At 43.9% G+C, this 17,244-nt stretch overlaps 1 protein-coding gene across 1 annotated transcript in view; it reads right to left on the reverse strand.

Annotated features, from left to right (window-relative positions):
* The window catches only part of CHCHD6 (coiled-coil-helix-coiled-coil-helix domain containing 6), a 365,550-nt gene that overhangs the window by 59,996 nt on the left and 288,310 nt on the right, over positions 1-17,244 (reverse strand). Inside the window, 1 exon segment of the mRNA XM_053670281.1 lies at positions 429-499. Within this exon segment, the coding sequence (XP_053526256.1) occupies positions 429-499 (71 nt within the window).

Consider the following 17,244-nt stretch of genomic DNA (forward strand, 5'->3'; position numbering starts at 1 on the left):
GTGTCAGTATACAAGAGGTTGTGGCACAGGGCCAGGCACCCAGGGGTGCCTACAGGGCATAGATCACCCCAACCTCCTGAAAACCACCTCCACAAATGGGAGATAAGCAGCACCCCTTCCTTGCCTTTTCCAGGGGTCTGATGGCCAGCTCCTGGGCTAGTTTACAGCCTGAAATAGCCCAGCCAGTCTGCTGCAGTCACACTCCCATTTGCCAGGTTGCTAGGGAAGAAGTAAGAGATCATTTGGCCAATTACAGATGATCAGTGGTTGTCTCAGATCCAGGTGAGAGAACTGAGTAACAGGTGGACCTCTGTGTTATTATAGAAATTTTAAATTAGGAAGGTGGTTCTGGGTTTCAAGTCAGGTATGGGAATTTTTTTTTTACAAATACAGACTAAGTTTATGAAGAATAATTAACAAATTCTTACTTTATTGTGCCCTCCATTTTTGAAGCTGCCTCATAGAATTGCTGTGAAGATAGTTTATATATCTCAGCATTCTACAAAGAGAAAAACGTAACTGGTTACCAAAGACTAAAATTTCCCTCTGGCTCCTTCAAAAAAATTGACAGATGTTAATTTCTTGATCAGCATCAAAGTAGACTGGTGGTTGATCCACAGCTTATATCTAGCTCCCACTCTGGACCAACCATAGTAACAGAATCCCACAGGAGTAAAGGATAGAAGGACATGGATTCTCTAGTGCATAGGTGGCAAACAAAAGGCCCACAGGCCAAATCCGGCCCTCCACCTTGTTTTATCCAGTCTAGCACCTTGTGTCTACCTGGCAGCAGTGCCGAGCTCCTTGCCCCTAGTTAAGAAGTAGTTACATTTATACAGCCCTAAAATTACATTTGGCCCTTTGAAGGCAACCGTGAGGCTGATGTGGCTCCCAGTGAAAATGAGTTTGATGCCCCTGCTCTAGTGCATGGGTCAGCAACCCACCACCTACCTCCCACCTGGTTTGGTAAATTAAGTTTTATTGGAAAACGGTCATACTCAGGATTTGTTTACACATTATTTATGGCTGCTTCTGTGCTGCAATGGCTAAGTTTAGTGGTTGCAACAGAGACTGTATGGCCTGTAAAGCCTAAATTATTTACCATCTTTAAATAAAAAGTTTGCTGAGTCTGAATCTGGTTCAAGCCTTATTTTATAAGTAGAGTCTGTTGCCCAGAGAGTTGAAGCAACTAACCTAAAGTCACACAAGCGACTGTGTCGGGGCTATAATCCAGATGTCCGATCTTGAGTCAGGCATGAACCCTGCTGCCTGCCAAGACCAAGGCGCTTCTCAGCATGGTGAATGTCCAGCCAGAGCCTTGCAGGGTGGTTCCAAAGGCACACACATCCTTCCTGAGGTTGCCTAGTGAGTGAACATGTACAGAACCAGGCTGGTGTGGGGAAAGCCAGGTTTGCAACAAGGTAGAGTTGGACTGAATTCTAGGGGCCACCAAAGTGTCACTGTGGGTCACTCCACCTCTTTGTGCCTCAGAGGCAAATTGCTCCAGGCCACAGGCCCAGAATCCAGCACTCTCCACTTATTTCCCCAAGGAGACCAAAGGAAATGTACCAGCTATACCCACCTGCCACTATTGCTTTTTCCAGAGAACCATGAGGCTTGTGACTAGTAGACTGACTTGCAGAAAACAGTCTTAAGGATGAAATCACCCACAGGACTACCCAAGACAAGGTTGGCAGTCAGACCTCCCCAGAGAGGATGACAAGATAGCAGTCAGATAGCCTGACTTGAGGGGAATGAACCTCTCCGTAGATGGGACGAAGAAGGTGGCAAGTGCCCATATCAGAGCCAGGCAGGAAAAGCACCTTGCCCCATCACCCATCTTCAGAGAAGATAACCAAGGTGGGGCAGGAAGCATCTCTCCTAGGACCAACAAGACATCAAAAGTAGAATATGGACACAAACGAACCCTTTTCCCCATGCCTGTACCACAATCTCAGGGAACAGCCAAGTGGGAGATAAATGTGGAAGGCTTTTCCCAAGGTAGCACACCTGGGGCAGGAACCACAGTATACAAACTCTGCTCTGGATAGTGCTGGAGTGAGGCCAATGCCAGGCCTTCTACTCCCAGCTACTGAGTGAGCCTGGGCAGATCACACTGCCTCTTCCTGGTTTATGTCCTCATCTCTGAACTGGGAGATAGCTGACACCTTCCCTCAGATGACCATCAGGCACATAGCTGGATGAGAAAGCTGCCACATGACAGGTGCACATGACACGTGCAAAATAAAGTGGGGTTCTCCTTCCCTCACAGCCAGGCTACCCTGGCTCCCACAGGTATGTGCTCACTCTGAGTTGCTCAGCATATTTCTCTCTGGAGCTGGATGTTCTAGCCAAGAGATGCTGATTTTTCCTCAACCAGCCTGACATTCATCCAACACTGACAGTTCCAGGCAAGGGAGTAAGGACAGACATGAGTGAAATCAGGGCCTCCTCTCCACTCTGAGTAGAGGCTCTTCTGTGACACCCTGATGGGGATTGCTGATACTAGTTTGTACCTCTAGTTCATAGATCTTCAGAAAAGACTGCACAGTCCAGAGACCCACACTTTTGACACATGATGTTTGTGTTCTTTGGGTCATGTACTGCCTTTAGCCTTGTTTCCTAGCTGTTGGATAGGATGCTCCCTTCTTCACAGGGTGCTGAGAGACCATGCCCAGTGGAGCCTGGCTCAGGATACCTTCCCTATCCACAGTAACCACTATCATTGCACCATGGAACTTTCTAAAGCTAACATGTACCTTACCTAAGCACCCCTCAACTGATCCCAGCCTGTTTCCTTTCCTGCAAGACAGACTCACAACTCAGGCCTTCTCCTCTTCAGAAAAGTGTCAGGCTCCATTTTCTGAGCTCCACCACTTGTCAATATTCCTTTCCAAAGGAGTCTCCATGTCCCGGAGGGGCCCACCATGCTGTGGGCTGATGGAAAGCTCAGTGCCTTTGCTCTGACCTTGTATTTCCAGGAACACAGCCTGGCAAGGGTGAACATGGTAAGTGGTTAAGTTGACCACAAGCTCAGACTGAACACATGGTCAGCAAGATTTGTCACAGGATGTGCCCACAGGCCAAGAAAGTGGTTGTGATTACACCACTGCAGCTTCCTCTATTGTTTTGTAGAATGACTCAGAGGAAGTCCTCTTCCTCCCCTGACCCACTCACTCAGTCACCTAATCTGCCTGAGCAGACCTGGGTCTGACAGGCCACTGTGGAATACCCCATTGCTGCTTTCTTGGTACATGAAGGTCCTGGTCAAACCTTGGGATTGCTGAGCTGGCTTCCTGTGTTCACAAAGGCTTCCTGTGCCTTCCTAAGGCTTTTAAAGAGCACCCAGAACCCTCTTCTGGAAATAGCAGGGCACTCTGCAGACTTCAAAACTACACAATTATCATGGGCTTGTAAAGGACTGGAGCCACTGACATTCATACTGGGAACTCAGTGAGTATTGAGACAAATGAGCCTGCTCCCAGGCCTCATGGGGCTCACAGTCAACGCAACATCACAATTACAATGGACATTTGGGCAGTCATCCCAGGTGATGTGGAGGCACCAGAAAGGACAGCCTGGTATAAACCATTACCCTGGCTTCTTAGGAGCTAACAGAGGTGTAAATCTTTCTCCTCCTTCTTCTTTTACACTAGATAATGTTTGAACAAACAACACAACACACAATTTAAAAAGGCAAAAAAGGGCCCTGGCTGGTGTGGCTCAGTGGTTGAGTGCTGGTCTTTGAGTCAAAGGGTTGCTGGTTTGAATTCCCAGTCTAGGGCATATGCCTGAGTTGTGGGCAGGGTCCCCAGTGGGGGGTGTACAGGAGGCAACCACACTTTGCTGTTTCTTTCCCTTCCCCTCTCTAAAAAATAAATAAATATAATCTTAAAAAAAAAAAAACAAAGAAAGGACAGAGGGTAGGTATTTGGTGACCAGTAAGCTTTTCAGCAGCCTGGACCTCAGTACTTTCTCCTCCCTTGTGTGTGCATCCCTGAGTAGGCTCACGTATGCATACCCCCTTCTGGCACCACTTCTGACATGCCTCTCCTAATCTCTTCACTTACTTCTTGGAGGCCTCATACATTTACTTGCTGAATAATATCCCATTGTAGGACTTGGTGTCCCACAGCTCATGTTAGCAGGTCACCATCATGCACATTAGGCTGTTTCCCATCTTTGGCTACTACATGCTGAAACATAGTATCATGACATCTATACCTTGGTGCTCTAGTTTGTATGTCTGAGGGTACATTCTAGAGTCAGATTCATGGATCAAAGGGTACATCCATGTTAAACTGAGTCTTATAGGATAAGCAGAAATGAGCCAATAATGAGGGAGTCATGTAAAAGCAAGAGGGATCATGAGGGGTACCCCTTGGTGGGTGCTATAGTCCCATCAGGTGCTACAGCAAGGGAAAGAGCTGGGAAGAAAGTCACCTTGGGACCCAGTAAAACAAGGGGCAAAGGTGGGGTCTCAACTGAGGGCTGAAAGCCTGGACCTCAGCCTACAGTCAATGAGTGGGGAACAAAGGTTTTCTTTTTTTAAGTCAGGGAGGGAGTGGCAAGGTTGATTCGTATTTCAGAAATAATATTCTGGCAGCAGTGTGGATAGTGGAGTGCAGTACCAGGGGACCACCTGGGTCCCCACAGCATGATCCCACAGCGTCTGTGCCTGACAAGAAGACCTATTACCCATTCATAAGTCACTGGGAGATCCTTCTGAAATGCACTGTACTAAATCTGCACACATTAATTAACAGTCACTGATAGTGAACTGTTATTTCTGGAGAATTTTTCTTTCCCAGCAGACTCTTTTGATTCCTGATTTTGGAGTCTTTTTCTCTGCCCTGTAAATGGCGCCCCTCCTCTTTCCTCCTCTTCCGGCTGCTCTGTATGCGCACTTGAAACCAGAACACCTGATTTCCATTAATTAAATCTGCCATTAAAAATTAAATAGCATGAGCAAGAAGGTGTGTTATCTCTATGGATTTCAAAAGTTGCAGTGTTTCTTCAATTACTTCTCAGACAGTTTTCATATTTCATACTGTCTGATTTCTCCAAGGGTTTGAATTTGCAAGATCAAAAGAGAGTGCAAGGGTGAGGGGAAGCTCAGTGAGAAGTCTCAGGAGGGGAGGACAGGAAAGCAGTTTTGGCAGGCCAAGGAAATGGTTCTGCTGCCCTCACTGAGGATCTGCAACACAAGAGGTGCAAGGCCTGCTTAACCCACTAGCCCATTCCTCGAGCAGGTGTGGGAGACTGAGGACAGGAAGACAACCAAGCTCATTCTGACAACCTGCAAAGGAATGACTTGAAAACTTGGGAGCCCTGACAGACATGTACCTACACTGGGTGTCACAGCACATGAAGATTCTATGAGGCATTTCAGTCCAGCAGAAAGACAGAATTAAGGTCTAACAAGCATGTCAGGATCAAGTGAGAGGCCACCTGGGGCAGTGAGGATGGATATGGGCCCTGGAGTCAGATGGGCTGAATTAGGCCCCTGTTCCCATGAATATGTAAATGTGGGCCAGCATCCAGACTGGGTGTCTGCCTCCTTGGCTTCTCATCTATAAAATTAGGACATTAATAAAGCCTCTTTCATACAGTTTTGTTGGAAGTGGTATAGATGCAATAAGATAATGCATACAAAATGCTCAGAACAGTGCCCAGCACAGAGTAAACTCAATTCATGTTTCAAGAGCTTAGCACCCAAATATATATCAACCAGGGAATACTTCTGGAAGAGAGACCTGGAAGTGCTGAAAGAGTAAGGGAAAATAACTTGAAAATGAAAACTCCCCAAAAGGAGGGATTTAGATGTGTCTTGTTTGCTTATCTATCCACAGAGCCTCTCACACTGCCTGACACATAGTAGGCCCTCAATAAAGTTTTGAGTAATTGAAAATAGGGGTCAGAACCACTGGAAAATCCAAAACCACTATAAGGACATGGTCATTTGCTGGGCTGCCACTCTGTACCGATGCTCCACTCCAGGGACGCTAATAACAAGCCAGGTTTGGAAACAGCCCTGTGAGGAACACAAGGTGTAACCATGGCTCAGAAGCAACTGAGAGCCGGGAAGGGAGGGGATTGCAGGGTTAAGAGAGAATCTGGAACTTGGGCCTTTTCCCCCAAAGTGAGAGCATTTTAACAAATACTTGGTAGAAGGTAAGAGCGCCACACACTGGTTCTTTTCCGTGGCCACAAGCATGTTGCTCACAAGGTGCCAAAGTCCACTTAAGCCAGGTGCTGTGGCAGGATCCTCCCAACAAGAAACCCCCCTGAAACCCAGAGCAATGCTTTAAGGTAGGAATGTGTACATCTTGCCATGTGGAAAGGACACATATAGAAAACTGTGAAGCCTAGGACCATATCTGCCTGGGGTTGGGGAAGGTTCCCAGCAAATCAGTGTAGCTGGGGAAAGGCCCAGTGGTAAGGGCTCAAGGAAGTCCCAGAATCTGGGAATCAAGCTCAGGTGCTGTCAACATGCTCTGGGCCAGTCATCCAGGGAGATATAGATCTCACCATCTAAATTATAGAAGCTTCCCAACCTCCCAGGAATGCTAATTTAAGAAGAGGGGAAAAATTTTAAAAAAATGTATTCAGGATTTGGAAAAGGTCTGACTAGGAAAGAATAAAAATACAAAGAAGAAATGACGAAGTATTTTGTGAAAAGTTTAAAATATCAACATAAATTTTGTAATCCTTAGGTGAACAGATGGAAATTCAGTTTGGTTGAGTGTCTAAACAGCTGATTCTTGGCTGTTGATGAAGTTGGTCCACTATTCCTTTGCCTTGTTTCCTGCCTTCTGGTGCTCGTTCCTTCTCAAAACACTCAGTGGACACCTGACCTAAGTTTAAAAACTACTTCTTCTCCCTCTCTACTCCCTTGCCCTTTCCCTTCCACTTTCCTTTAAGCCACTGCTACTGCTAAAAATAGCCTTAAAATGAACCTAGCCAGTTATGCCCTGCTCTGTTGTCATGTGGAAGGAGTACCCCTTTTTCTGACTTGCTCTGGCACTTACCCAGGATGGGGGTATGCAAACCACAATCTTCACCTTCACCCCAAGACTTACCCTCATCAAAATCCATCTGGGATCCCTTTAATACAGAAAAATCTTCCCTTCCACACCCTCTTCACCTCAAGCCCACCAATGAATTCTTCTATAGACATTAATGCATAGAGACACACCCAGGGCCTCCCATTCTCCAGGATGGCCCTAAGGGTCCTCCCTGCACCCACTCTAGGATAACCCCTCTGGGATCCTCCCTGCATCTCCAGGATGGCCCTACTTCATTCCTCATCCTCCCCACACTGCCCAGGACTGTCCTATCTGAAATGTTGCTCCTCCTTGTGTCCCTGACCACAGGTTACCCTTTTCCACCTGTCCCAAATTCTTCTTTCTGGCCTCTGCTCTTTGATGCTTCCTGACCTCCAGGCAACAGTCCTTTCCTAGCTCCCTTTTTATCCCTTTCTTAAATCTTCTTCCCTTCTATTCATTTAGGCTCAGCCCAGTCCCTGCTATTACATTCTAAGATCCTTAAGCTCCTCACCCACTGCAGCACAGACTGCACTGTTAAATCAAGTGCTAAACCATCTACTGTTTTTTTGCCCTAGGCCTAGGACACCCTAGGGGGACTCAGAGATCTGCAATGACTGCAATAACCACAAACTCAGGACATGGCTCCAGCCTCAGATGAACTTTCACTACAACTTGTAATTCTTGACATTCTGGACAAATTTCCCTGCCCATTCTACTAGATAGTTATCTCCACCTTACCTGTTATCCAACCCTGAACTTCATGGTCAGCAGGTGACTTGTCTTCATTTTAATGATGACAGAGACTGCTGCTGGGCATGAATATGTGCACATTTCCTTCAGTAACAAGTGTGCCTCTGCCTACATCCATGATGCGTCACCCTCAGAGGAGAGCCCATCATCCATCCAAGTTCCTGGGTTCCAGGGTCTATGGTAACATGCTAAGATGAACCCCTCTCCCTGGGCCTGTTTCCTCATTGGCCCCTGGGGAAGAATGCCTGTCAGTCTTTCTGTGGTGCTCTGCGCATGCAGTGAATAATGTATATGAGCATCCTTAGCATGTTGTTCAGTATGTCAAGGTTCAGTTGTTTCTTCCTTTTATCCAACAAATATTTATCGAGTGCCTACTGTTTATTGAGCCTTGCTCCACAATGAGGGGGCACAGTACTAATCCAGAGAATTGGTCTTTACCTTCACAGAGCTAATAGTCTGGGTATGGAAAAGCAAGAAAACAATTCTACTTAGTAATAAGCTCCATAAAAAGATAGTAAGTTAAACAGATAAGGAGCAACAAGATGGGGGTGGGGCTGTTTTAAATAGGTTGATCCAGGAAGGCCTCCATGTTAGGGTGACTTGGGGTAGAGATCTGAAAAATGTGATGAGGATAATACGATGAAGGGAGAGGTCCTGAGGTGGGACTACTTGATGTATTCTTGGAAAAGCAAGAAGAGCATGGATGAAATATGTTAAGATGAGAAAACAGAAGCAGTGAAAGGACATAAGGGCCTGACCACACTCACACAGAGCCCCTTCTAGGTTTGGCAGGAAGCCACTGGAGGGTTTTATCAGGAGGTGATAAATCTGATTTCCATTCTGGAAATATCACAGCTACTGTGTAACAGAGAGCTACTAGGAGGAAAGAGTGGAAGCAGCCAGGTTACCTGGAGGCTACTGCAGGAGAGAGATGGCAGGGCATTTACTGAGAGATGGCAGAGCAAACATGCTCTGTACCATCAGCAGTGGAGAAACAGACTGGTACCTCAGTCTTGGCCTTGCTGAGTGGGAAATGTCCAGGACACAACCAGTGTAAAATTCAGGAAGGCTATGGGGATATAAATTAGGAGCTCAGGGGCATGGCTGAAGTCCATCCAGGCTATGATTTTCATAGCTTTTGCTGCAGCATCTACTCAATGTCTTACCTGAATACAGAAATGCCCTTTGGCCCTCACCAGTTCCCATTCCATTAATGATCTGATCTCATTTGAATTTCCTCTTCCCTTTTATCACAACGCCACATCCAGAACTACTCTTACAAACCCTCATCTTCTGGTTTTCTCATTATGTGTCTGCTCCCTGAATTTCCTGCATTAGTGAATACCACCACTCCCTCTCAAACTCCAGCAAGGCAAGCAACCTGTCAATGATCACTCTCGGGGGCCCCATATCAAGTTGGCTGGCAACCAAATGTGAGTAACTCTGCCTCCTGCTTGTCTCTCCTTTTCCCCATTGTCACTGCTTTCATTGGACCTTTATGTTATGAGTGGACTATTATGAGGACATACCTTATTCATATACCATGCTGCTTCCCCACCATCTGCAGAGCAGTGTCCAAGACTCTCACTTTGAGATCGTCCTCTCTAACAAATGACTTTGGCACTGCTCCTGATATGCTCTGTACTTCTTGCCACAACTCATCATTTTCCAAGCCTCCATCATGTTCTCTGCATTGTTTCCCTGCCAATTCTTCCCCATCCACCTAAAAAACTCTGATTCATGCTTTGAGACCCAATGATGTATCCTCTGCTGGGCAGCGTCATTCCTCTCCCATATCCCAGGCAAATTAGTGATTTCCTTCTTGGTGCCCTGACTGAGACCTACTGTTCAGCAGCATTTCCCACAGTGCACTACAATCATCAGCTAATGTGCCTGCCCCCTCACATGGACGGGGACCATGTGAATTCAGAGTCCATACTTGAAGAACAAATGAAGGCATTGTTACTCAGCTCATTCTGGATCTCTGGACTCTGTCTCTTCTACATTCTCATGAGTATTGCCTCAGCACTGCTATCATTACCTCCAGCCTAAGTTGGCCAACAATTCTCTACCTAGTGAGCCTTCAGTCCCTGGTCTAGCATCCTTGGATCTGCTCCCCACTCTCCAAGGCCACAGGAACACTCCACCTGAAGTGCACACCTGATTGTGCCATGACCCAGCTTATGTCCTGCACCCGTCTTCCACGTCACCCCACCTTGCCCTTCCAGGCACCCCTCCTTCCCTGGGCATCTATTCCCAGGTCCTATTTCCTAACACATCTGGCTGGCTGCCCTCTGAACATCACTTGCTAAGGTGCCAACTGCTAATGGAGAGTGTTGTGACAGTGGCTTTAAGTGAGACCCTCACATAAGTATTTGCATTTGTGAAATGTCAGAGAAAAACCAGGCTCTCTGTCTCTGTCTCTGTCTCTGTCTCTCTCTGCTGTGCTATGATGAGGAGCCTAAGGCTCAGAACTGGGTTTTCTGGACTACACCTCTTCTGTGGGTTTGGCTGAGTTTCCTAGCATTTCAGTCGCTTCTGGGGTGTGTGTTTGTGTGATTAGGAATGGGAGTTCACTACTCTCTTCTTTCTAAGGAATGAAAAGTACAGAGCCTTGGGCAACTACATACAATGGGAGACCCCCCAGAAAATCAGAATTATCTTCTGGAAGTCAGGCCCCTTGTAGTATAGGCTTCCCCAACTAGGTGAGTGTTCTAGGAACCCATCTGTATCAGTGTACTAGCTGGTGTTGTTATGAGAGGCTGTGTTTGGCTTCAGTGAATTTTTTCCAAAGATTCTTTCAATGCATTTGCCCATTTCATGATGAGTGACTTACGAGCACACCTGCCCAAACTGTGCTGAGTGTTCAGCAGTTTCTGACCAAAAATAGCATGACCCCAGTGCCCCACCCTCCATGTTCACCCAGTCTCACCCCAAGTGAGGTTTTTTGTTTCCACAGATGAGAAGAATCCTCACAGGGAAATGTTTTGCTGATGTGGAAAAGGTGAAACAAAGATGGCAGAAGCACTAAATGGCATTAAAATTGATGAGTTCAAAAACTGTTTTGAGCAGTGGGAAAAATGTATTGATAGGTGTATTGCATCAAATGAAGAGTACTTTGAAAGGACTGAAGCTTAAACATGTAAGAATAAATACACAATTTTTATTAAAAATTCCAGTTTTTGGGGGTCCCCCTGCCTTATATAAGCATGTACACACATGGACACACACTGCGCAAATGTAGAGCTGTGTTAATTCTTAATAACTGCACAGGTTTAAACATTGTTTTGATTTACACTGAACACTAAAGACCAGTTGCCAGACCACTGGGTGAGTGCTGATCTTCACCCAACAGCTGTTTTTCATTTAGTTATGTGTCTGGGTGAGAAGACCCACCCCTTTGGAGTATTTGTCAAGACTGAGGAAGGCCAATGGAATCATATGGTTTCTCACAAACAAATTGAGTGATCTGGATAGAAGGGGCTGGTCAGAGGTTCAGGGTTAGCTCTTGTTTGAGAGTCTAATGGGAAGACTTTGTGTTAAGAGTGTATAGGAAGGCAGAAAAAAATGAAGTCAGAGAAGTGAAATTATTTAAGAAAAACTTCATGGAAGAAGTATGATAAACAAGTTAAGGGCAAAAAGATCAAAGTGATGTATGAAAAAATTTTGTTTTAAATATCTATGGTATGTGGAAGGTAAATTTCACATTGCACAGACCTGGGGCCTGTAGACTAGGATGGAAATCCTGAATTTGCTGGAACCAAACTAAGGCCAGGAAGTGGGCATTAAAGTGGAAAGGAAGGCAAAGAGCTTTAAATGACTGCTAAGTACAGAGCAGCATTTAACCTAGATGGACAGAAGCTATGTGAAGGCAGACAGGGAGAGAATTCAACAGTGTGCTTGCAGTAAACAGGACAGACAAGGTAATCTACTGCTGCAGTCATTCAGTGGGCAGGGTGTGCAAGGAGGCAGGGCCATCTTATGGGCAGCATAACTGCTCTAACACAAAAGCTGCACAGTTAGCCATGCCTTGGTTCTGCTGGTTTTTTGTTTTGTTTTGTTCTGTTTTATGTTTGCAGAAACATTTAGCTAAATGACTATCCAAATAGTGTTTGAAAACAAAGTGCAAAGCAGGACAGAAAATAAAAAGGAATAAAAAATCAACACAGATGAATTTTAATTCCAGTTCTGCAACTCACTGGTGATCTGATCCTGAGTAAATTATATGGAGTCCTGCTGCTGTGAATTGCTGATTCTCTGCAACAAAGAATAGCAGAGTAAAAATCTCAAGGACAACCCTGAAAGCAGTGAAAACCTCTAAGGCTGAGAACTCTATGGTTAAGAAACAATAGGTTTGTGGTGAAGGCCCTCTTAAGCCCTAGTTACATCAGACCTTCAGGTGCTATGTGTTAGGTCTCATAGGTATTAAACAGATGTTTCTTCTTTTTGTGATGATTCATGAATTTCTGCATCCAGATGAACTTCAGAGGCAGGCTCCCAGCATGGCACTGCACTCAGAGATTCTCAGCATTAGGACGCTCAACTCTGTGTAATGGAGGCCAGTCACACATTCCTGAAAGCACACCTTTAGTCTCTCTCAGAAGACTTGCAAGAGAGAGAAGATCCCCCAGGCAGGCAGCTACAAGTTTGGACACCCTGTTGCTTAGAACCTGGTCCTCCCATAATGCTGAACACTGCCTCTCTATCACATGTCTATCTCGCCAGTCTGAGGCAGTATGACAGCCCGGGGCCCTGCTAATCAAAGGAAGGCTCATGCACCAGCATAATCAGCATCACCTGTGAGGTTGTTGGAACTCAAGACCTGCTCTGAAACTAGGTCCCAGGTGATCTGTGTATATGGAAAGTTTGAGAAGCACAGATGTGCAGAAGGTAAGACTCCTATGGGCTATATTAATTTTTCAAAAACCTTCAATGTCCTTGATTAGGTTCTGTCCTCCTTAATTCACCACAGTCTTTATTTGTTCCTGTGGTTTTATACCCGCAACTCCATGTACCTGATATTCCTGCTGAGCTACTGAAGGCAGCCATGCTGTGGCCCTTAGCTTGGTGTTTACACTTCAGACTGGCAGGCCTCGCTGCGCTGGCACATGAGAAATACCCAGTACCTAGGAGAGTCTGATGATTGGTCTGGGGTAGCACCCAAGCATTGGTATTTTAAAGAAACTTCTCCAGGGGATTCTCATGTGCAGCTGAAGTTGAGAATCACTGTTCTAAGGTAGGGGAAACCTGAGCTTGACACTTTATATTAAACCCTCGCTTTGTCATCACTTGCTAGTTGTATGTCTTTAGGCAAGTTACTTAAACACTCTGTGCCTTGGTTTCCTTATCTATTAAATGAGGACACAAAGAGTACATAGTAGGTCTGGTGCCTCCCTCAAAAAAGTGCTGTAGGAATGAAGGAGACAGTATTGGTACAATAGCTAGCAATGCAATAACACTCATAAATGATAGTGGTTAATGGTATGATTTCACTGAGGAGATCTTATTGAAGAATGTGACCCTCCAGTTATCATGATGCCACTCAATTTTCTTTTACTGGCATCCAAGCCCTCCTTACCTGGCATGGTTTCCAACAGTCCCCAGATCTTGCAGGCACTGTTTGGAAAGAGCCTCAGTTGATCTATATTTCAGAGTGGAAGGAATACCAGTCCAAGATGCCAGTCAAAGGAATATTAGCCTGACTAGGAATATGACTGCCTCCTCCCGTATACAGATTATTCCCACAGGAACATGAATTGCACTAGCTTTCAGGATGATGCCACCTGAGTCCATCCTGATGCTGGCCTCTTTAGCTTCCATTCCTTTTCTCCCTCCCCAACTGCTCCCTATTTTCCTTGAAGAATCCATGTGATTCTAGGGAAGCAGATATGGAGGTGGCACTGTCTGACTGAAGTCAAGCCAACCAATGTATTTCACTGACCTACCCATAGGACTGGTGAGTCGGTCAGCTGGTATTGCTTGCTCTGGATGTCAGAGGAAGACAAATCCAAAAGAGTACAAGAGAAACCGGTAGAGTTTGTGAAAGAAACCCACAGTGGATGCTGCATCACTTTAGGTGTTCTGTCACACATTTCCTTATGGGTTAAGCTAGTATGCCTACATCATGACCACTCTGCCACTGCTAAACTATATCAGCATCCAATCTGTTCTGGGTAACTTACAAACAGTATCTCATTTGTCAAGGTCACAGCAAAAAGGCTGGCAATGAAAACCAGGTCTTTCTAATTGCTTATCACATGGAAATTAATATCAGCAAAAAATCCCAGGTCTTTTTCCTTTGCACTTTATTTTTAATCATTTTTATTGTTATTCTATTATAGTTGTCCCAATTTTTCCCCTTTGCCCTCCTCCATCCATGCCACCCACAGCTCCCACAGTTAATTCCCCTTCCCTTCTGATCACTTTCAGTCTGTTCCATGTTTCCATGCCTGTGGTTCTATTTTGTTCATTAGCTTATTGTTCATTAGATTCCTCTTATACGTGAGATCATATGATGTTTGTTTTTCACTAACTGGCTTATTTCACTAAGCATAATATTCTCCAGTTCCATCCATGTATTTTTAAAATCACTTTTTATTTTTCAGTTTCAGTTGACATGCAATATCATATTAGTTTAAGGTGTACAACATAGTGTTAGACTTGTATAGCTTATTAAGTGATCATCCCAATATATCTCATACCCATCTGACACCATATATAGTTAATAGAATATTATTGACTATAGTCCCTATGTTGTACTTTACATCTCCATGACTATTCTGTAACTACCAATTAGTACTTCTTAATCCCCTCACTCTTTTTACCCATCTCCTCAACCCCCCCCCATCTGGCAACCATCAGTTTGTTCTCTGTATCTATGACTCTGTTTCTATTCTGCTTGTTTGTTTATTTTGTTTTTAAGATTCAGTTGTTGATAGATACGTATTTATAGCCACTGTTTTATTGTCTGTATTTTTTTCTACTTCTCCTTGAAGAAGACCCTTTAACATTTCATGCAATACTGGTTTGGTGTTGATGAGTTCCTCTAGTTTCTTTTTTCTGGAAAGCTCTCTGTACCTGTCTTTCAATTCTAAATGAAAGCTTTGCTGGGTAGAGTAATCTTGGTTATAGGTTCTTGCTTTGCCACTTTGAATATTTCTTGCCAATCCCTTCTGGCCCACAAAATTTCTGTTGAGAAATCAGCTGATAGTATTATGGGAGTACACTTGTAGGTACTAACTGCTTTTCTCTTGCTGCTTTTAAGATTCTCTTTTTGTCTTTAACCTTTTGCATTTTAATTATACGTGTCTTGGTGTGGGCCTCTTTGGGTTGATCTTGTTTGGAACTCTCTGAGTTTCCTGGACTTGTATGTCTATTTCATTTACCAAATTACGGACGTTTTTTGTCATTATTTTTTCAAACAGGTTTTCAATTTCTTGCTCTCTTTCTCTTCTCTTTCTGGCATATGCTTGAAATTGTCCCAGAGACTCCCTTATACTAAATTCATTGGGGTTGGAGGATTCCTTTTCCTTTTTTGCTATTCTGATAGGGTGGTTTTTGCCTTCTTTTATTTCAAATCACAGATTTAATTCTCAGCTTCATCTACTCTACTGTTGACTCCATATAAATTATTCTTCATTTATGACTGGTCCTTTTTTATACTGTTGAACTTCTTACTAAATTAATTGAGCATCCTTATAACCAGTGTTTTGAACTCTGCGTCTAGTAGATTTCTAGTCTTCATGTTCCTTAGTTCTTTTTCTGGATTTTGTTCTGTTTTTTTCACATGGGATGTGTCCATATTTTGGCAGCCTCCTTGTGTTTGTTTCTAAGTATTAGGTAGAGCTGCTACATCTCCTGGGCTTGGTAGAGTAGCCTTATGTAGCAAGTGCTCTATAGGGGCCAGTAACACAGCCTCTCCATTCACCCAAGCTGGGAACTCCAGTCACAACCCCTGCTCTCCAATGTGGGCTACATACACCCTTCTGTTGTAGTTGACTATTGATTGCTATTGGCATGTCAATAGAAAGGATTTACCCCCTTTTCTTCATTTTGCTAAAACGTATCTGTACAAAGTTTTCTGGAACCAAGTAAAAAGTCTAACATTTATTCCCAGAAAATTTCAGTGCAACAATTTAACAAACATTCAATTTAATGAAAATGGTCTGGTGAGATCTTTGGAGATTGATTTAGGACTATGATAGTCAGGGCTCTTATAGTTGGTTGAAAATACTAGAAAATTAGATGTGAAGTGATCTAAACAAGTAAAAGGAATTATTGGCTTATGTAACTGCAAAGTCCAATTATACTTTTGGTAAGAATCAAGTGGTTGAATAAAGGTGGATAAAAGTGGTTGAATGGAAAAGATGAATGAATGAAGCAATAAAAGACAGTATGCTCTCTGAAGCTCAAAGCCTCATTGTTCTCCAAGGTCACCAAACTTCTCTTCTGTCCTTTGGGGCTATACTGAGTCATGTTACCTGAATCAACCACAAAGGCCAAGAGGATGGAATGTGAAGATTAATTTAAGCCCATTGGAGAACACATTAGAATTGGCACTGGATTAACTTCACTGAGAATCCCATGGGCTACATGGACAGGAATGGAAGGTATTTGAAAGAAAATGTATCTAAATGAAAACACTGACACAAAAAGGAAGGAAAAATACATTCAGGGCAGCCTCAGATAGCAAATGTCTTTGATAGTAATTCAACACATTCACTATCTGTCCAAGCTTTGAATAATTAACAAATTTGATGAGTGGACTTTCTTCCTCTTTAAATCACTAATAAAACTTTTGACTGAGACAGGAGTAAGACAAGGGCTCTGGGTTGATGTTTATCTGTGTCTTAGCATCTTCTTAATGTGATAATTAAACCTATTGCAAAGCAACCTAATCATCTCAACATTTAGCCGCCCAAGTAAAAAAGATGTCACTACTTCCTGTGTCAATATAATATAGAAGTGCAGTTGCAGTTAATCCAAGCTACTTCCATAATCTACCATTTTACATATCCCTAAAGGAAACAATGTCAGTGTGAAACCCTTACAATATAACTCAAGCACTGATGAAGCCCAAAGCCCTCTCTGCACATTGAATTGCCCACTGGATCCAAATGCTCCACAGGTCCTCAACATATGCACATTTAACATGCTTTTTCCTATGCTTCACGTTTTCTCTTGTTTTTAAATCATTTATTGAGGAAAAATTTTCACATAACATAAAATAAACCACTTTCTTTTAAAAAATATATTTCATCAATTATGCTATTACAGTTGTCCCATTTTTTTCTCCCCTTTATTCCTCTCTGCCCTGTACCCTGCTCCCATCAGCCTTCCCCCACCTTAGTTTGTGTCCATGGGTCATACATACAAGTTCTTTGGCTTCTCCATTTCCCATACTATTCTTAACTTCCCCATGTCTATTTTACACCTACCATTTGTG

Source organism: Artibeus jamaicensis, unplaced genomic scaffold, assembly GCF_021234435.1.
Source record: "Artibeus jamaicensis isolate MK-2021 breed Jamaican fruit bat unplaced genomic scaffold, CSHL_Jam_final contig_558, whole genome shotgun sequence".
NCBI classification, from domain to species: Eukaryota; Metazoa; Chordata; class Mammalia; order Chiroptera; family Phyllostomidae; genus Artibeus; species Artibeus jamaicensis.